A 21,705-nucleotide genomic window follows, 5' to 3' on the forward strand; every position below is an offset into this window, starting at 1 on the left:
GTCACCAGACAACAAAGGTAGAAAAAAAAATCATTTTCATTATAGTGTTTGGAATATGTCCACTTTGAGAATCAGGTGCTCAACGTTAAAGGTTTATATTTATTTACTTATTTATGGCATTTTAACCCACATTAAACATGAATTAGATTGGAACCTGGGATCATTTAATTTTTTTTTTCCTGGAGAGAGTAATGCAAGGCTCTCTCCCTGGCTATAGCCAGCTCTGCAATTTTGAGGGGGGAGGGGGGGGCGCAGAGGTGGACGAGGGGCGCAGAGGTGGACGAGGGGTGCAGAGGTGGACGAGGGGCACAGAGGTGGACCGGGGAGAGAGCCTGTTAAATATTTACCAGCACACCACTGGATATGGGGTATCAGAGTAAGTAAGCAGATTGGAGGGAAGGCATAAGGCAGGGGTGGACAACCTATTGCCTGCGGGCCGCATTCCACATGTGGTCCGTCAGTGAATTCTATGCAACCCGTAAGTTGATCTGCCCTCTCCCTTCTGGACCCACAGGAGTGAAGAAAAGTACCTGTCATAGTCCAGTACTGGTGATTAACTTCAGTGCCAAGAGAGACAGCCACATATAAAGGTATCTACATAAATTATGGGGACATTTATATGCAAATTATCTGCCAGTTTATCTGTGTAAGTTGGACTGTTGAATATATGTTATCCTCATAACTTGAGGAATATTATTTAAGCAATCTACATACATGGATAAAGATATCCAGACAAATTATGAGGATATCTAGATGCAAATGTTTTGCCAGTAAACCTGTGTACGTTGGAATATTGAATAAAAGGATAACCTATCCATATAAAGACACCTAGATAGCATCTAAATATTGCTATCTGTGTAACCTTTTACCCTCCCCCCACATGCCCTTGGCATTTGTTCAACTTAAATGGATAAATTATGGCCTTACGTTGATTTATAGGCAAAATTTATCCATTCACTAGGGGCAGATTTTTAAGGCAAAACACTTATGTAGCCCCTATCAGACACAGCCCTTATCTTCTATATATATAAAAGGCAAGACCAACGTTCTGAAGCCTCCAGCCGGAAGTGTGAAGCGCCAGAGATATCCGGTTTCCCCATGAGTGAAGGAAAACAGCACAGCACCAAATCCCTCTCTCTGTAACAGTGAAGGACTCAGAGGGGGAGGGGAGAGAGATGCCCTCACTCTCTCTGTAACACAGAACAGCAGGAAACTAAACACTGAAGGACTGGACTCCAAGGGGGGAGGGAGAGAGGGCAGAGGGCAGGGACACACACTCCCACATGCACACTCTGAAGAAAACCTTGCTAGCCCCCGTTTCATTTGCATCAGAAACGGGGCTTTTTTACTAGTAAATACATAAGTACATAAGCATTGCCACACTGGGACAGACCGATGGTCCATCAAGCACAGTGTCCTGTTTCCAACAGTGGCCAATCCAGGTCACAAATACCTGGCAAGATCCCAGAAAAGTTCAATACATTTTATGCTGCTTATCCCAGAAATAAGCAGTGGATTTTCCCCAAGTCATTTTTTTTTTTTTTAAATATCTTTATTGGTGCCTAGGCAGAAGCAACAGTTTACAGTACCAAACGGATTACAAAGTGTTGAAAAAGGAAAATTAACATTCTTCAATAATAACAACTCATCGCTTAACAAAATGCAAGGTTACATTATATGAACAATAACCGTGTTTCCCTCCGGCTTTTTAAATCAAACCCTTCAAGTCATTCTAATAAAGGTCTATGGACTTTTCTTTAGGAAGCTGTCCAAACCTTTTTTTAAACCCTGCTAAGCTAATCGCCTTTACCACATTCTCTGGCAACGAATGCCATAGTTTAATTACACGTTGAGTGAAGAAAACTTTTCTCTGATTCATTTTAAATTTACTACTTTGTAGCTTCATCTCATGCCCCCTGGACCTAGTATTTTTGGAAAGAGTAAACAAATGATTCACGTCTATCCGTTCCACTCCACTCATTATTTTATAGGCCTCTATCATATCTCCCCTCAGCCGTCTTTTCTCCCAGCTGAAGAGCCCTAGCCGCTTCAGCCTTTCTTCATAGTGCAATTCAATACTGAGCAGGTTAAAATGTAAAGTTGCTGCAGAATTGATCTGCCACAGGAAACTGAGGGCTGTGGATCAACCTCTTTTGACTGATTTGAAAGAGGTGGTAGCCCTAATAATACGTGAGTTATTGATTATCATAAGGGAGCTGAGGGGCTATGACCAACTGCAAAAACATAAATGAATTAATGTAAAAGCTGAGAAGAGAGTCATAAATTATGGCACTTACTTTTCAAACGTTCGAGTAAAAATCAAACTGTAGAGAAATAAGATGACCCCATGACTTCCTTCACTTTTGAACTAATAAAAATGAGAAAAGGGAATAACTGTTATGGTGTTTATTTATTTTTCTTCTATATCCCATTTGTTATACCATCATTTGTCAATGGATATTATGGCAAATGACATCATGGTTCCCTTGAGACCTGTGACTTAGATGATGTTCTGTCCTAATTAGATTGTAAGCTCTGTCGAGCAGGGTCTGTCTTTTCATGGTCAAGTGTACAGCGCTGCATACGTCTAGTAGTGCTATAGAAATGACAAGTAGTAGTAGTAAGTTACATTTATTCTTAAATAAAGTTCAACCTAAATTGGTTTACAGCAAGAATACATATTGTACATTCAACTTGCATAAACTCAAAGTACATTTTGCAAGTAATTCATTAAGACAAAATTCCTCAATTCTGTATGAGGGAAAATTTTTAAAGGTAAATATTCAGCTGGTGACGGTCAGCAATTTTTTGGCCACTGTTGGCATTAATTATCTGGGTTTGTGCAGCTGGTTATCCCTCATCCAGTTAAGTGCAATATTTATTTATTTATTTATTTATTTGGTTCACTTGTATCCCACATTTTCCCAGCTTGTGCAGGCTCAATGTGGCTAACAACTTTACAAGAAAATTACATAATACAGTAGGATATAATAGTTATATAAAAAATTTACAAATACAATAACGTAAGCAGCTAAATAAGAGAATATGGATGGGGAAACACGAGCAACAAAAGGGAAGCAGACATAAGGTAAAAAGCGGGTAATCAAACAAAACGGAAATAGGGGTTTAAAGAGTATTGTGGATTTTGGGATAGGCTTTACTAAACAAATAAGTTTTTAGTAATTTTTTAAATGATTGGTGGTCCGAGGTCTGTTTCAGTAGTCTCGGCAAAGCATGCCAGGATTGCGGGCTGATGAACGAAAAGAAAGAAGCATAGATTGACTTGTACTTTAGATTCCTGCAGGAAGGATAGTGCAGATTAAGATAAGCACGAGATGACACCGATGAATTTCTGGGAGGCAAATCAATTACATCAGTACTTAGGTCCCTTTTACTAAGTGGTAAGCCTACCGCCGGCTTAATGCACACCAATCTGAAACACCACCAGGCTACTGCAGGTGCCCGGCGGTAGTTCTCACCCCCAGCATGCACCATTTCTGGCGCTACAAAAATATGTCCTATTTTTGTAGTGCCAGAACTTAACCAGCAAAAATCAGGCAGTGCCGTTAGCGCGGGAGCCCTTACTTCCATCTCAGTGGGTGGTGGTAAGGGCTCCCCACCGAAATGGCCCTGCGGTAAGTGGGTCACTTACCACATGGCCATTTCTTTTTCACCTGCTGCGGTAAAAGGGGGCCTCGGCGCATGTCAAAAACATGCACTGATGCTAGCGCAAACCCCTTTTACCGCAGCTTAGTAAAAGGACCCCTAATTTGCCTAAGTGAGACCAAGGACTGAGTTTTATATGGTCCAATTTGCCATGGTTATTTTAGGCAGTTAAGTGCTGAACATTGGCACTTAACTGCATAATTACTGACTCCACTCTTGGACCGCCCATAAACTAGCTGGCTATGACTTTAGCGGTTAGTGCTGATATTCAATGGCACTAACCGGTTTAATGCTTCTGGACATCGGCAGATAGCCCTGAACAGGCAATTTAAGCAGCCAGGAGCCACTCATCTGGTTAAACTGCTTTGAATATTGACCTTTTAATTGTTTGTCTCATTAATTCTAAAGCATGATATTTAGAGATAAAGATTTGTCGCTATGAGTAATAAGTTGCCGCAGATTTGTCCAAGGGGAGCAGTGTCCATGTCCCACCCAGGGCTGCTGAGGGGGGAGGCAGAGGGAGCAAAATTCCCTGGGGGCCTCCAAGGGGGGCCCGGTGCCGGGGTTTCTCTCTCTTTCCTGCTCCTGACGGGACCTGGGTCATCACGTCACGACAGAAGCAGAAGAGAGAAAACTTTGGCGCCAGGCTCCCCTTGGAGGCTGGGGAGGACCTGGAGAAGACACAGCAGGACCTCTGGTATGGCTGGCGGGGTTCCCCCCCCCCCATGCCCCCCTCGCAGAAGAGGTCTTCCTTCAGCGCTGCTCTTTCCTCTGCCGCATTGCCTGCCAAGCGGCTGCTTTTCCCTTCAGGCTACTCATGCTTGGTTTTGAAACCAAGCATGCGTGACGTGAGAGAAAAAGCAGCTGCAGGGGCAGGCAATGCGGCAGAGGAAAGAGCAGCTCTGAAGGAAGTCCCCTTTTGCTGGTGGGGCCTCGGGATCTCCGCCAGCCAAGGTATTTGCAGTTCTGGTGGGTGGGTGGGGCCAGCGGCCCCGTCCCGGGCCTGGCTCAGTTTCAAAAGTTCCATAGGTTTCTATGGAACTTTGGAAGGCTAAGTGCTTTGAAAATATGCCTCAAGTATACAAAGGTAGTAGTCGAGCATTGAGTAGTCATTATCAATTATCAAGTCCCTGCCTAAGCCCTTACACCCTCCCCCTTTCCCTTTGGCACCCCACCTTCCTTGTGCCCTGTGTGGCCACACTACCTGCACGTAGCTTGCTACAGCCCTGGATAAGACGACAGAGAAGAGAGGACAAGGATTTAAATATTCTGCCTCCTGAACGTTTTTAGTGACTCATTGGGCTCAATGAAAATCAGTTACTTCTTTACTTACACAATGGATGTGATCATGGATAAATGTTTGAACTGCTTCTTTTCCATAGATTTCAAAGAGCAGGAGCTGCAAATCAGGAAATAGCATACTGTGTAAAACCAAACAACTGAACAGCAGATCACAGTAAAATCCCTAGTCCCTAATCTGAATAAGATAAGTCATACCAAAAATCTATCGAGCCCAGCATCCTGTCTTCAACAGTGGCAAGTGTGGCTCAGATCTGTTCCACGTACCCTGATGCAGCAAATCGAAATGCTTACCACTGTTTGTAGTGGGACATTTACAGAAGGTGTCATAAGTGTGTTTATGATTTTTTAGAATTTTGATTAAAAGATTATGTACTGTGGGAGGTGTCTTCAGCCGACGATGACCACTAGGACTTCATTGCTATAAGAAGAGCACTGTTTGTTGGAGTCTACTGAGGCTTTTTCCTCCCATTTATGCATTTTTTGAATGACTGTATGCATAATTATTTTAATATACTCACACTTGCTAGGGAATATTTTGCATTGTTATATAAGCAAAATCTATTTCTCCTGTAAAATCCTGTTTTGAAGTGTAGTTTTTAAAAAAATTTCTCAAGGAACTTTATCAAATGCCTTCTGAATATCCAGACACACCATATCAACTGATTCACCCTTTTCAGGACTTCTAATTCATTAATAAAGCATGGCTTCTCTTTGGTAAATCCATGTTGGCCTGTCCTCTTTATCAATTAAAATGAATACTGAAGGCTATCTCCCTCTTACTACGTTATCCATATAACAAACCCAGATATGAAGGAGATATAAATAAGCACAACTGGCATACACTTTGACCACAGAATAAATCATTGAATTAAAGAGGTGTTGCCTCTAGAAGCCCCCGGCTCTATGTATTCTGAGCTCACGGGGGCTGGGCTGCTTCATCATTGGCAAACACCCATGATGGCCTGTCCTCTTTATGTCATGCTTATCTACACATATAGTAATTCTTCTCTTAAAAATAGTTGCCACTATTTTAAGGATGATCAGTACATTGGTTACCCTCTAATCCTGAGGTACAGTGGCAGATTTTAATGATATGGTGCAAATTACTAGTAACAGTTCTACAATTTCATATTTCAGTTTTTAGAACTCTGTGCTTAATCCCATTTGCTACAATTGACTCTAGCACCTCTCCGGGTTCAGTTCCCTTGAATCATCATTTACAGAAATGATTCCAGCATGGGCATCCCCACAATGTACTTTACTACTACTACTTGTCATTTCTACAGCGCTATTAGACGTACGCAACGCTGTGAAGATCAAACTAAAGAATTAAGTTTTACTTTCTCCCTGTGTTCTTTTTATCCCTGGTCATTTGAAGGTAATTTTCTAGCTACCCCCATAGTTATAAAGTCTGCAGATACTTCTTCGCCATGAGCTGCTCAATTATTTGGCTTGTGTATGTCCAGTATCACTATGGAAATAGACAAGTAGTAGCAGTAGTGGTAGAGTTATTAGTGAGCTGCTGATGAGTTATCAGTCTTCTATTTGGACAACAATGAGGTGCTAATGAGACACTATTGAGCCTCTAATCAGATGAGTTGATAATTAGCAGCCAAAGAGCTGCTAATAAAGTACTAATAACTTGCTATTTGGCTGCCAATAAGTTGCTAAAAACCCATTGATGAGTTGCTAATGAACGTCTAATGAGTTGCTAGATCAGTTGCTATTAAGCTACTACTCAGCAGCTAATGAGTTGATATTTAGTTGCCAATGAGTTGCTATCTTGCAGCCAATGAGATGCTAATGAGTTGTTACTTAGCTGGTAATAAGTTGTTATTTGGTTGCCAATGAGGTGTTACAGAGTTGCTCTTGATCTGCTAATCAGTAGCTAGTGAGTAGATGCTTAACTGATAGTGAGTTGTTATTTTGCTACCAAAGAAAGATCCTACCAACTTGCTTTAGAGCTTCTAACAAGTTGTTAGTGATTTGCTGTTTGTCAAATGAGATGCTATTTGGCTCTCAATGAGTTGCTAATCAATATTGTGGCTACTGATGGATGCTTAAGCTACTATTCCTTGCTATCAGTGCTAGGGAGCTGCTAATGAGTTGCTTCAGGGTTGCTGTTGAGGTGCTAATGAATTACTATTAGCTGCTATAGTCTTAATGACAATGCATTAGCAGCCAAACAATAAGTGCAAATCCACAGCATCTCAAACCCTGGTCACAGTGCTTACCAATCTTTTTGTAGCTGAGACACCACGATCCCCCACCAAATGAAATTTCGTGACTTCCCCCGCTCCCTGGAGGTGCAGAATAATGAAGCACCTATGGAGATCCCACCCAGGTCACGACCCCAAACAGAGGTTTTGTGACTATTTGCAGTCTCAACTCACAGTCTGGGAAGCTCTGCTTTATCACTAATAATAATGTGTTAGGATACAAGTGGAGTGGAGTGGTTAAAAACACAAAGCTGCAATTCTAGGGAACACATTACTCTTGTATGACTTCTATGACCTTGACCAAGTCAACTAGCATATTTTGGGGGCATTTTAGAGCATTAGAAGTCTCCCAGATGGATAAGCCATTCAGCATCATGTTTCATAGTCACAACCAGTGGCGTAGCCAAGGGTGGGCCGGGGTGGGCCCAGGCCCACCCACTTTAGGTTCAGGCCCACCTAGTAGCAGCACACCTACAATGTGGCTGGCAGGGACCCCAAGCCCCACCAGCCAAAAACTCCCAACAACTGTTTGCTGCCGGTGAAAATCTGCTATTTAAAAGGTATATGGGGGAGAGGGGATGTTTGAAAGACCATATGGCATGCAGGCGAGAGAGGGAGAAACCAAACCACTTGTAGGACAAGGCGGAGTTCTGCCCACCCACTTTGGGTCCAGGCCCACCCAAACTTGGGTGTCTGGCTACGGCCCTGGTCACAACACTTAATATCCCCAGGATTTCTATAAAGCATGTGTAGTCCTTCAAAAGACAGAAGTGTTAGTAGGATGTGATACCTTTATGATGGCAATTTTCAATAGCCTTTACAAAGGCAAATCCCAATTTACCCAGGTGTAATACGTTTTTGAAACCGTGTCCCATTCACATAACTAAACATAAATATTGTAAACTGCTTCACAACTTGTGCACCTTTAGGAACATTGTATGAAGGTATTTCTAACAGTGGCATAGCCACAGGTGGGCCTGGGTGGGCCAGGGCCGACCCAATTAGGGCTGAGGCCCACCCAACAGCAGCACACGTATTAGCGGTAGCAGGTGAGGATCCCAAACTCCGCAAGCAGAAGACTTCCCCCTGATGGTAATAAAAACGCCATTCTCCAGGATACCTACGCATGCTCAGTTTTCAGGACGTGCCTGCTGCAGACTGCTAAGGTGGAAAGAAGTGTTTTCCCGCCAGCTGAGATTTTTTTTTGGTGGTGGTGATGGTAGTGGGGGGGGGGGGGCGGGGGGGGGAGAACACTTGGTGCCCACCCAATTCTTGCCTAGGCCCACCCAAAATCTGTTGTCTGGCTACGCCCCTGATTTCTAACAGTGGGAGCACAAACAAGATGTACAGTTTGCATTCTCAAAACTATGCACAAGTTTTACATGGGAAAACCAATTGCAAAAAAAAAATCACGTGAAAATTTTTCAGTTATGTTTTCCTGTGGCAATTTTCAAAGTGAAAATAAGAAATACTTTTATTTTGAAAACTGGTGCAAATCCCACAGGTAAAAGTACCCACAGATATGACCACTGTGACTAAGGACTAAGAAGAAGATATTGAGGCAGAGGAACTTTCTAGATTACACAGTTATCTGAAGATGAGACTTGTGTGATCTCGATGGTTCTTCTACCACAATGTCTTTTTGATTAATCCTTTAAGTATTGCAACTTCGAAAGCATGCGAGGAGATTCAGTGAAACACTGATTAGCACCTCATGTGTAGAGTTATCTATTGGCTTCTGTTTTTCAGGACCGACTGATCCAGTTCTGGTTTTACCCTGTGGTAGGCAGGGAATTGTAATTTCAGTTTCCCTATGAAAGATAGGTCTGTAAGTGCATGCATGACAGCGATGAAATAAAGTCAAGATTAGAAGAAATAGAATCAGTGTATAGATATACCGAGGTGTGAATCAGCTTTTCTTGGACATCTATAAGACATTTCTAGGTTTCAGAATATTTTTTAAGTGATTTTTTTTTCATTGTTAAAAATCCTAATTTTCCATTCAAGTATGATGGTTTACTCACTCGTTCTGTAAAATTATCTGCTTTGTATTCTGAGGTTGCAGTAAAATAACACTCAGGGGTGATCAGACAGACTGTGACCTTCTGACCCTCTCCTGCGGTCCACAGAATATCTGTCAAAGCTACTGAAAGGCTTCTTTCTTGCTCTTTTTGGTTTATTCCATGTAAACTACAAGGCAAACATAAAGAGCAGGGTAAAAAAAACATTGCATTGTCAAACTAACATCCTATTGGAGAGGTCTGCTGCCCTTGTGTCCTCTCGTCTCCAAGATCTGTCCTCCTTTCTACTTCATGGGCTCCATCTTCTTTCTCCTGCCCCTTGACACAATGTGGCAAAAAAAAAAAAAAAAACTCCTTGATGGACTTTCAGTCTGTCCCAGTATGGCAATGGTTATGTTCTTATGAGGCAGATGAGAACACAGAGATTCACTTCCAACCAAGCTAAGTGTGTTTAAAGTTTAAAGCTTGTTGAAATTGGTCTGATGAGGTTTTTCTGGCCCTTGATGAGAGAGTCCAACCCCGAGTGACCTTTATGTTTTACTAGTAATGAAGGCCCGTTTCTGGCACAAATGAAACAGGCGCTAGCAAGGTCCTCCGTTCCCCTCCCCGACATAGGCCCCGGCCAACCCCGGTACGTGCACGTTGCCCCCCCCCCTCCAAAATCAGCAACCCCCCTCTACTACCCTCCCCTCCTCTTACCGGAGTCCCAGCCGCAGAAGTGAAGGGCAAGGTAGTTCGGAGATTCTGGTGCCTTAATCCGTTCTGTTCGCTATGAGCTGTGTGCCCTGATTGGCTGGTCCCGCCCTTGCAGAAACAGGAAATGAGGGCAGGACCAGCCAATCAGGGCACAGAGCTCATAGCGAACAGAACGGAAGGCAGCAGAATCTCCGAAGTACGTTGGCCTTCAGTTCTGCGGCTGGGACTCCGGTAAGAGGAGGGGAGGGTAGTAGAGGGGGGTTGCCGATTATGGAGGGGGGGCCGACGTCCACATACTGGGGATGGGCGGAGCGTATGTCGGGGAGCGGAGGGGCGTTGGGCGGGTGGAGGCATGGGAGTGGTTTGGCGTTTTTGGAGCGGGAGGTGATGTGCACGGGCATCTGTGAGAGGGGGGGGTTGGATTTGGTGGGGGGCGACGCGTGCTTCGTTTACAGTGTATGGGAATGACGGCTGCGTTGGGGAGTGAAAAGACAGATGAAGCAATGGGCTTCCTAGCTTAGTGTAGTTGTGGTCATTATGACCCGCCGACGTCATAATGTTTTGACGTGAGGGCGGGGCAGAGATGGTTTGTAAAAGTGGTTACAGAGCTTCGAACTTACGAACCCTGAAGCCACAAAGTTTAGAACGTTGAGGTTGCTTTTTATGTGCAGATGGGGCTTGGCTGAGGGCGGGTCTATGAGTGAGGGTGAGTGGTCCACAAAGCCTAGCCTACACAGAGTACAGGAGTTCAGTACTTCACTGCCACGGAGTGAGCTTCAGAACGTTTGAGGGGGGATTTTATTTATATAGATAGTGTCACGGGGTTTCTCGAGGCCTTTTCCTCATCACAATTCGTTGGTAGTTTCATCGCTATTACAACTGCCATATTAAATGAGAGTACCTTTATGAGTATTTACTTCAATCTGTATGTTCTTATGTTAACATGATTTAACTGGCCAGAAATGGCTCCTGGCCAGTTAAATTGCACTAAGGGCTAACTGCTCATTTTCAGCAGCATTTAACCAGTTGGTACCGCTGAAAATAACCGGTTAGTGCCAAACTGAAACCCGCTATTTTGGGGGCATCCCGGAGGCGGAGTTGGCACTAGCTGATTAAATGCTGATATTCAGCACTTAACCGTCCAGGTTAACCACATATACAGGACGTCATAAAAGTTGGTCCTATAGCGGTAACGCATAACTGGTTAAGGGGTCCTTTTACTAAGGTGTGTCGAAAATGGCCTGCGCTGTTATAGGCGTGTATATTGGATGCACATAGGTCCATATTTCAGAGCATCTGCAAAAAAGGCCTTTTTTGGGGCCAAAAATGGACATGCAGCAAAATTAAAATTGGCACACGTTCATTGACTTAGCGGTAGAGTCTCATGGGTTAACTGGGCGGTAAGCGTCAGTGCGCATACACTGCCGATTACCACCTGGTTAGCACCACGCAGTAGAAAATAAAACATATTTTTTGCCGTGCGTGTCAGACATGTAAAAAAAATTGAATTACTGCTCGGGTCACGCGGTAGCCAGAAGGTAGTTCCAAATTGACATGCTTTGAAGGTGCGTAGACGCCTACGCGCCTTAGTAAAAGGGCCCCTAAGTACTGAATATCTCACTTAACTAGCTATGCATTAGCCAGCTCCACAAACCCAGAATTTCAATAGCGAAGCCCATGAATTTCTGGGTTTAATGCTGGTGGAAGTCAGCAAAACGCTGATCGCTGCCAGCTGAATATCGGGCCCTCTGCTTTTTCCCTGTTCCAGTTGTTTCATAAATCTACTTTGCCCTTTTGTTCACTAATAACATATTTCATCAGCTTAGATGTATAAAGAGAGTTTCTCACCTCGCCATAGACCAATTTTCATCACTGTTTCTTATGAGTAACAAGTATTTGATGATGTAGGCTTGTACAGACATCTGAACACCTCTTGCTCCACCCTAGAAAGATGTCAGGGAGAAATAAAATGTGACTTTTCTATTATGCCCATGAAGTAGAATCACATTCAGTGCTATTTAAATTCAATAATAGTGAGCGTCCCTTGGGAAGAGGACTGTCAGTCACCACGGCTGCAAATGTATCCATATGGCCAGAGAATTCAGAATGTCAATTTTGCTCTCCCTATCGGCTAAGATAACAGGAAAAGTGAATGTGAAAGGTTTCACTGGTCTGGGAAGCAGGAATCTCTGGCAAAGTAATTTACTAAGAAGTGTTTGGCAAGGGACCTGAATGACTTGAGTTACTGCACACTTGTTACCATTTGAGGGGCAATTTTTAGACTGTTGCTGTGAAACAAAGTCAATGAGCCTACCTTCCTTTTTTTTTCTTGTTGTTTTGAAAAGTCAGAGGCAGCAGCGATCCCCATACGCTGCCCTGCCGCCACCACCGGTGTCTCCTCTGTACTGCGGCCCGCCTCCAAGGAAACAGGAAGTTATGTCAGAGAGGTGGGCCAAGGTACAGAATTGCTGCTGCCGCCATCTTTTGATAAACAAAAAATAAGGTAAGCTGTGGAGGGGAGTTGAGGAGGGAAGGGGGAAAGATGCCGCTCCATTACGAGTGCTGCCTGAGGCCCCCGCCTCAGTTGGCCTAATGGTAGGGCCGCCACTGAATACAGGGGTCAATATTCAATGCTATTTAACTGACCAGAAATGGCTCCTGGCTGGATAAATTGCTTGTGTAGGGCTATCAACTCTAAACCAGTTGGTGCCACTGAATATCATCACAGACCGCTAAATTGAAAGCCATCTATTTTGTGAGCGGTCCAGGGCGGAGCTGGTACTTAGTGCCAAACTTCAGCCCTTAACCACCTAAGTTATGCAGCCACCACATAAAACTCAGTCCTGTCTTTATGCAATCACTTAGATGGTTACATGAGGCTGCCGCTTGAAGTCTTGGCAGCCATTTTGAAGAAACAGTGGCAGCGAGGAGGTCAGCGGCAGTGGGCAGGAGAGAGTGGGGTTCTTTCCTGCCCTGAAGAGGCCTCTAGACCATCAGGGTGCATTATAGGTTTGGGTAGGGCACCCTGAGGCTTGGGGGGGGGGGGGGGGGGGGGGAAGGTGAGCCCACCAGCCAGCGAGCCTGCAAACATGGACAAACAGGCTGGCTGGAAAAAACTGCCCGGACCCCCGATAGTCCTCTGAAAGGGAAGACATGTCTGTGGAAATCTGGACGTATGGTAACCCTAACAGCCTTTCTTTAAGGTTAGTTCCATTCTACATGAACTTCCTTTTCTTTGCTGTTTCAACAGGCACAAAACCAAAAAACCTACTTCCCTGCAATTCCTTTACTACTGCTAAAACTCTTCCCATTCCCTCTCTTCTTGGGGAAACTTCCAGGCAGGCACTCTAGCTCTCAGTCAGGGCAGGTTTAAGGCACAATGGGCATCTGCTTTCTTTCTCTCCCCACCCCCAACTCAGGCTACTTCCTAATATGCAATAGATCAGCCCTATGGAAGTAACAAGGGCTTTGCTTTACCCTTCCCATGCTTCATGTCTCCTTTCCTGGGCTGCCTGCTTGACCAGGATTGTGTGTTCTGCTTCCTCCTGCCCCTCCCCCACAGAATTTGCTTGCTTTTAGGTTATTCTGAGGCATATCTTCAAAGTACTTAGACTTACAAAGTTACCTGTAGTAACCTATGGAACTTTGTGTCTCCCAGGAGTACAAGCGTGAGGATTCCAGGTAAGAATACTTTATCTGTTTCCACGTATCTCCCTTGTAATCATGAGGATCTCTACGGGCTCTCCGGAGGTTAACCCCTCTTCTCCTCCTTTTCTTGCATACTGACCGGTCTTGCTGGCCACATTATTTATTATGATTGATTTAATAGATCTTCCAGCTAGAAACAGAATCAGTTCATCACGTACCTATCTGAACCTTCACTATCCAAGCTGTATCGGACCTCCCCTTACTCCCCCGGTGGTCACCAACACCCTCCCACCCAAAAAAAAGTTATGAAAAAACATTGTTTTCCAGCCTCAAATGTCATACCCAGCTCCATCACAGCAGTATGGAGGTCCCTGGAACAGTTTTTAGTGGGTGCAGTGCACTTCAGGCAGGCAGACCCAGGCCCATCCCCCCCTACCTGTTACACGTGCTGATAAATGTGAACCCTCCAAAACACACCCCAAACCCACTGTACCCACATGTAGGTGCTCCCCTTCATCCCTAAGGGCTATGGTAGTGGTGTGCAGTTGTGGGTAGTGGGTTTTCTGGGGGGGCTCAGCACACAAGGTAAGGGAGCTATGCACCTCGGAGCAATTTCTGAAGTCCACTGCAGTGCCCCCTAGGGTGCCGGTTGGTGTCCTGGCATGTCAGGGGGACCAGTGCACTAGAAATGCTAGCTCCTCCCACGACCAAAGGGCTTGGATTTGGTCGTTTTTGAGATGGGTGTTCTCGGTTTCCTTTATCGCCGAAAACTGGGGACAACCATCTCTAAGGTTGACAATCTCAACATTTAGGTCGACAATCTCTAAGGTTGACCTAAATGTTGAGATTTGGGTGGCCCCAACCGTATTATCGAAATGAAAGATGGACGCCCATCTTGTTTCGATAATACGGGTTTCCCTGCACTTTCGTGGCACCGTCCTTACAGATGGGTGCCCTTAGAAATGGTCGTCCACGTTCAAAAATGCCCCTCTATGTGATCTGCATTAATGTAATATTTACCTTTTCAGCTTCCAGGGCATATGAGAGGTCTGAGTAAGGGTCGTGAAATTTAAAATATGCTTTTCTCCATTCGTAGTTGAAGACTTGGAATGTGCTGCCACATAGTATCATTCGTAGGTGCTTAAGATTAAAAGGATGAGAAGGATGAGGAATTCTTTGAACTGAAAGACAATCTCTTGTGATTTCCAGCAGGAAAATAGTTATCATGACTTTAAAAACAAAACAAGTATTTGGTGCACAGAATTACAGTCTAAACTGTTGTATATTAAACTGCTATATGTGACTATTTGACTCCTAATAAAAGAGTGAGATTTTATCTTTAAAGGGCATGTGATACAAGGACTTTCTTATTTTCACTACCTGCAGATAAATTTGTTGGGAAATAAAGATGATTATTTGAGGTAATATTCAAAGGTATTTCTGCAGGCAAAACAGTGCTTTGCCCAAGAAAATGGGTATTTTGAAAATTGCCCAACCTGGATTCATAATTGAAGGAGGCGTTCCTGGGTGCAATTCTATAATGGTGCTTCAGCCCGGGTGCCCAAATTGTGGGCTGTGAGCCTGGTCTATAACAGTGCTTACATGCATAAATGCTCTTACAGAAGGTTAGCATAAGTCGGCAGCAACGTGCCTACATTTAGACACATGCACTTATACCATACCAGTGGCGTACCAAGGGGGCGGGGCGGTCCGCCCCGGGTGCATGCCGCTGGGGGGGGGGGCCGCGCGCCGGTCAGCGTCATTTGTTTCCATGCTCCCTCTGCCCCAGAACAGGAACCTGTTCCGGGGCAGAGGGAGCATGGAAACGAATGACGCTGACCTGCGCGCAGCACCCCCCAAGCGGCATGCACCCGGGGGTGGGGGGGTCACGCTGCACGGAGGTGGGAATGTTCTTTTCTGCCCGTTGCACTGCCACTATTCCCCCGCCTGCTGGTGCCACCATGCTTTCAAAATGGCAGCCGAGACTTCCCACGGTAGTCTCGCGAGTTCCGCAGGGAGTCTCGGCCGCCATTTTGAAAACACAGTGGTGTCGGGCGGGGGGGGGAATAGCAGCAGCCCAGCGGGCCGGGCAGGAAAGAACATGTCGTGTCCCCCCCCCCCCCGCTGAGGCCACTAGATCACCAGCGGCATGCCAAGCATTCGGGCAGAGCCTCTGGGTCCTTGAGCACAGCCCGGTTGACCGAATGGTCAGTCTGCCCCTGCACTTAGGTGCTGGCATTCTAGAACTTCTGTGCACAATTGGCAGGTGAACTGTTACAGAACTATGGGGCCACTTTTCAATCTTCAAAAGTGTACATTTTGGTTTAGAAACCTGCTCACAAATAATCTGTTGCAAAAGTGTGCAAGTGCTTTTCTGTAGGTGATTTTCAAAGTATGTGCGTACTTTCACTTTGAAAATGAGTGCAAAGTCCATACTTAAAAAGTACCTATGTAAGCTAATAATGCGATCTGGTATCTGTCACTGGAGCATATAGAACCAACTTTTTACTGCTCAAGTGCCCGGAGATGTACACGTTGTACAAAGTAAGTGTATAGGCTCATGGCACTGATTCTTATGCAATATTAGCTCCATTTTAGATAGAATGTAGAGTGATCTGAAGACGCTAATCAAAAAATGTATTAAGTTAGTTCCATAAAAAGATATCATCTTATTTTCTTTTATTTCTATTTATTAAAGATAGAATGTAAAAAGCAGAACTGAGACGTCCGGGCCAGGATGTGTGCAGTTCTGATAGTATGTTAGAAGATGATCTGCTGATGTAAAGCCTTTTCTAAAATACATGCAGGAAGGCACATGTATGTACCAGCTACATGCGGCATGGAAAAGGAATGGAGTCAAAACAAGACTTAGAGGTGCTTAGATGGTAACTTCAGTAGTTGGGAAGTAAGGAGAGTGCTGGGCAGACTTACGATCTGTGCCCCGATTATGGCTAGACAGATCTGGATGGATTGAGTGGGCTTCGATGGCAACTCCAGTAATTAGGGAATATCATTGCTGGGCAGACTCCTATGGTCTGTGCCCTGAAAATGGCAAGGACAGATAAAGATCAAGAATATGTTTTACATTGCAACACATGCTATGGCTTTATCTTATTGGGCAGACTGGATAGACCATGCAGGTCTTTATCTGCCGTCATCTACTATGTTACTATAGTGCTCATTTTCAAAAGCAAACAAACATCTCAAAAGTGGCACAAAGCAGCAAATGGACATTTTTCTCACCAAAATGTCTGAATTGTGATTTTTGAAAAGGCAGAATTGGGACATTTTTCACCGAGTTCATCCACATTGCAAGGGGGCATACTGGAGGCATGTTTTTGGGTGGGTTTACAATCTAGATGTTTTTCAGCGATAATGGAACAGAAAAAAGGTCCATGGCAAAAAAGAAGTACTTTTATTTCTAGACTTGTTTCAGTTTTGACTAAGTCAGAAAAAAGTGCCCCTCACTGACCATCTGACCACTGTAGGGATTAAGGCATGATCCCCTCTTAATCCCAAAGATGTGACAGATACTAGTCTTTATGACAGCTCCAGATATTATGGCTATTCCTAAGAAAGCAGCAAGCAAGTGGATGGAGTAGCCTAGTGGTCAGCAGGGGCGTATCTGAGGTTCGGCGGTAGGGGGGGCAGGGGCTAGAGTGAGGGGGCATATTATAGCCCCCCCGGCTGCCGCCGCCGCCCCCCTACCGCTGTCAACCCTCCCCCCTACCGCCGTTAACACTCCCTCCCCCGCCTACCGCCGTCACCTACCCCCGAGGTCTGCTTCCTCCTGCCGGCTTTTTAAAATATTGCTTCAGCTGGCGGGGGACCCCAACCCCCCGCCAGCCCAGCCGCGGTCTTCTTTAACTTCTTCATCCTCGTCGTGCTGTGAAAGCTGCATGCATCCTTAGTTCCAGTTGGACGGAGTCTGACGTCGCAGCACGTTGTAATGTCAATGTTTTCCCCTGAGGATTCTTTTTCAAAAATGGTACTTACAGACGGATGTATTGAGCATGAAAAAGTCTAGCTCAAAGCCATAATCGAACCAGAAATATATAAGTTTTTGTGGTTCAGTTATGGCTGTGGGCTAGATGTTGGATTGCGATGTTTTCAGCAAAATGTCTTAATTCAGACTTAGATATCATATCGAAAATGCCCCTCCATGTTACCATGTTACAACTAAAGCTGAAAATTTGAACAAAAAAAAAAAAGTGCGGGCGGACCAGTGGCAGCGTACTGATGCCATACCCCAAAATGTTAAATAGATGTGGTAATGTCAGCTTTTCAACAAACTTTATAAAATGTACACAGACACTAATAGTAATTGGTATGATTAGCCAGTTTAAAGTGGCACTTGAACTGCTGCTCTTTGAACGGGGTTGATTCTTTTGACCGAATGCCTTCTCCCTTCACTAAAAATATTTATTTTTAAATATCCACTAGTGGGGTTGGAATGCAGCTGCAGGATAGTGGATTAGGGGAAGGACTAGAGCTCAGTGGAAAAGCATCTGCTGTGCATACAGAAGGCTCAGGTTGGGGTAGAAAAAAAAAAACTGTGGCTGATTTATCCTGCTGTCCATGGAGAACTTCTGTTAGAGGTACCGTGTTTCCCCGAAAATAAGACACTGTCTTATATTAATTTTTGCTCCCCAAGACCCGCTAGGTCTTATTTTCAGGGGAGGCCTTATTTTTCGGGGAAACATCGGGTCCCCCCCCCCACCTGAGGTCGCCCCCCCACCCAAGATTGCCAGCCCCCCCCCCCCCTCGATCGCCGGCTACCCCCGCCCTCAATCGCTCCCGGAACTAACCTCTTAAACGCTTCCTTTCACCATTCATCTTCGCACTCGCAGCAGGGCAGGCCACTCCTTCCTTCCGTGTCCCGCCCTCGCCTGACGTAACGTAACGTCAGGCGAGGGCGGGACACGGAAGGAAGGAGTGGCCTGCCCTGCTGCGAAGATGAATGGTGAAAGGAAACGTTTAAGAGGTTAGTTCCGGGAGCGACTGAGGGCAGGGGGAGCCGGCGATCGAAGGGGGGGGGGGGGTGACCCCGATGTTTACCCGAAAAATAAGGCCTCCCCTGCTAGGTCTTATTTTCGGGGGAGGCTTTATATTTTCAAATTGCAGCAAGACCTCTACTAGGTCTTATTTTCGGAGGATGTCCTATTTTCGGGGAAACACGGTAAGTAACTTCACTATGTTTGCAGCCAGAGGAAATGCTAAGTACTAAGCATCCAAATCTGAGAGATGTGGAGGGTGAGGGGGGTGGGGGAGAGGTACAGACTGTTCCTGGTGTGTGAATCCTTCCCTTTCAGTCCATTCTCAACAATTTTCACGTTTCTTACTGAAGGACTGATGCAGAAAACCTCTCGTGTAGTTACTGCGAGCTTAACACAGGGATGCCATGGGATAGCAATGCAGAAAAGGGTTTCAGTGCATATGTTAACTCGCACAGAAACCTTACCGCAGACAGCATTAAAATGCATGTTAATGTGATCATTAACTATCCCACAGCCACGTGTTGTGCATGGGAAACTTTGTGCCAGGTCCGGGGCAGTATAGAAGGGTTGGTTGAGAGGACTGCAGCACCCCCTCTCTCACACCAGCGCCAACACCCTGTCTTTTTGCTTTCTGCACTGGCTGGCCTCCCTCTCCGTGACCCCCTATCCCCCAATAGTAAAATACCTGGTGGTCTGGTGGCACCCCCTAAAAGAAACCTACCTGGTGTCTTAGCTGCATCCCCTGACCCATGACTCCTTTTTAAACCCCCCATACCTGAAAACAGGAACAAATACCACTTACTTCTACCTCCAGCTTTGTCATCTTCAGCTATTTTTATGCTTTATTGTTGGAGATGGTGGGAGAGGGGTTAGGATCTAGTTGGGTCAGGGTCGGGAGAGGGAAGAAAGTCACCAGACTACCAGGGATAAGGGCTAAGCTATAAGACATTGTCCCTTCCCCCTGAGGAAGCCTCATCACCCGCTGATAACATTTCCTCTGCCCCCCTCCATGCAAACCCCCAGCCTTTGCCTCTGCTTGATCCCAACATACCCTCTTATGGCACAAGCAGGGCTGGAGTGACTAGTCATGGATCCCGCCTCGTTTAGTCTATCCCAGGTATATATGAGATTAAGTTGGATCTGGATGGATGCAGTGGATTTGGGGCTCATACGCTGGGCAAGGGAGTTAGTATTATGAGATGGAGGAAGTGCTATCAGCTGGTGGAGACAGGGCTGGAATGAAATGACACAAAACAAATCAAGAAATGTTGTTGTGTTTTCCCTGTCAGTTAGAAATGAAATCAGACCCTTAATGTTGGCAACAGATAAGCTTCTATGAGCTTTCCTTATAGGTAAGACTAGATTTCAGTTGGTATGCATGTAATTGAATATCCTTACCAATGCCATTTCTATTGAGATAGGCTGGCCCCCCAGGCTGGCAGGGACTGTCAATGTGCCAGGGATTGCATGTTTCTTACTACCTGTAGACTGAGGGGCTCTTCTCTCACCTTCGCAGACATCATCGGATTTCTGATTCGCTTGGTCCTTCTTTAAGGAAAGAGAAGAAATGGATGTCTTGAGCAGCATCTCTCAAAATAAAGCTAGTTACTTAAAAATATACAAATGCAAATATTTCTGGGTTTAGCACTATGAGCTCACTGATCTACAGTAACTTTTAAGTAGTGCAAGAAATTGTGTTTCAGCTCTCAAAGTTGCTTCTTGCTTGCAGTTTACAGTTGTTCATAATGTCCTGGCAATGTGGTTAAAGAAAAGGATATCCCTCTATCCGGAGTCATTTAGGGGTCCTTTTACTATGGTGCGCCGAAAAATGGCCTGCGCTAGTGTAAGCACGTGTTTTGGAAACGCGCAGATCTACTTTTCAGTGCACTGTAAAAATGCGTTTTTTAAAATTTTGATCAAAAATGGACGTGCGGCAAAATGAAAACTGAAGTACATCCATTTTGGGTCTGAGACCTTACCGCCACCCACTGACTTAGCGGTAAGGTCTCATGTGTTTATGGGGTGGTAACTATGCACATAGAATGCCTTTTAATGCCCGGTAATTACCGCCCGGGCCACACGGTAGCCAGGCAGTTATTCCAAATTGATGCATGTTGGGCGCGTGTAGGCACCTACGTAGCTTAGTAAAAGGGCCTCTTATTTCCAAAATGCCCAAGAGATGGATCAGTGCTCTTTTTTTCTGGTAGGCACAAATGTGCTTCTACTTATTGTGTTATTCTTCTCGACTTCCTCCTGGAGAATCTCAGTGTAGCTTGATGTTGGTCCATCTCTTACATAAGTACATACGTAATGCCACATTGGGAAAAGACCAAAGGTCCATCAAGCCCAGCATCCTGTCCACGACAGCGGTCAATCCAGGCCAAGGGCACCTGGCAAGCTTCCCAAACGTACAAACATTCTATACATGTTATTCCTGGAATTGTGGATTTTTCCCAAGTCCATTTAGTAGCGATTTATGGACTTGTCCTTTAGGAAACCGTCTAACCCCTTTTTAAACTCTGCCAAGCTAACCGCCTTCACCACGTTCTCCGGCAACGAATTCGAGAGTTTAATTACGCATTGGGTGAAGAAAGATTTTCTCCAATTTGTTTTAAATTTACTAGAGAGAAGAGGAATGAACTTGCACACAAGCGCTGCCACATGCTTTTGATCAAATTCAGTTGTCTTACCTGTTTAGCTGCTTTGCTGGACTCCAATCTGCAAATGGTAGAGAGAGAATGAGATCAATGTGAAGGACTGCACACTTTGTTAAGTGGATGTAGCAAAATCTACTTCTGCCTGACTAAAACTTCCTTCAGTTTAAATACAAACTACACTAGCCTCATACCATCCGTACCTTAAGGCAGAACTTTGAGCTGCTTTCTTTATATTCGCATATGTGAAATTGTCTAAAGAGTTCATTTACAGCATGCTACACCTCTTAAAGAAGAGCTGGCCCCCTACCTCCCCCCACCCAGCTCGGTCCTCACCTGCCGTCGGCCTGAGGACCGAGCTGTGGGGGGAGGGGGGGTAGAGGGGAAGGGAAAGGCAGAGAGGGATAGAGGGATAGAGCAGGGATGGTAGGCTAGGCAGCTAAAGGGTTAAGAGGAAGAGGGGGAGGGGAGAGAAGAAAGAAAAGAGGAGGAAGGAAGGAGG

General features: G+C 45.1%; 1 protein-coding gene across 8 annotated transcripts in view; it reads right to left on the bottom strand.

The window, feature by feature from the left end:
- Window positions 1-21,705, bottom strand: part of MINDY4B (MINDY family member 4B) — an 80,560-nt gene that overhangs the window by 13,410 nt on the left and 45,445 nt on the right. For 4 of the 8 annotated variants that reach the window (XM_030215914.1, XM_030215910.1, XM_030215915.1 and 1 more), the window contains exons 2-8: window positions 21,240-21,267; window positions 20,031-20,097; window positions 14,573-14,692; window positions 11,753-11,847; window positions 9,212-9,377; window positions 5,000-5,065; window positions 2,298-2,368 (exon numbers count right to left, since the gene is read on the bottom strand). In XM_030215914.1, coding sequence (XP_030071774.1) covers window positions 2,298-2,368; window positions 5,000-5,065; window positions 9,212-9,377; window positions 11,753-11,847; window positions 14,573-14,692; window positions 20,031-20,072 — 560 coding nt within the window. In that variant the 5' untranslated portion in view covers window positions 20,073-20,097; window positions 21,240-21,267. Of the gene's footprint in view, window positions 1-2,297; window positions 2,369-4,999; window positions 5,066-9,211; window positions 9,378-11,752; window positions 11,848-14,572; window positions 14,693-19,947; window positions 20,098-21,239; window positions 21,268-21,406; window positions 21,540-21,705 lie in introns of those variants that run through there. The other 4 variants (XM_030215909.1, XM_030215912.1, XM_030215907.1 and 1 more) reach the window with 4 other exon arrangements.

Source organism: Microcaecilia unicolor, chromosome 10, assembly GCF_901765095.1.
Source record: "Microcaecilia unicolor chromosome 10, aMicUni1.1, whole genome shotgun sequence".
In the NCBI taxonomy this organism is placed as follows: domain Eukaryota; kingdom Metazoa; phylum Chordata; class Amphibia; order Gymnophiona; family Siphonopidae; genus Microcaecilia; species Microcaecilia unicolor.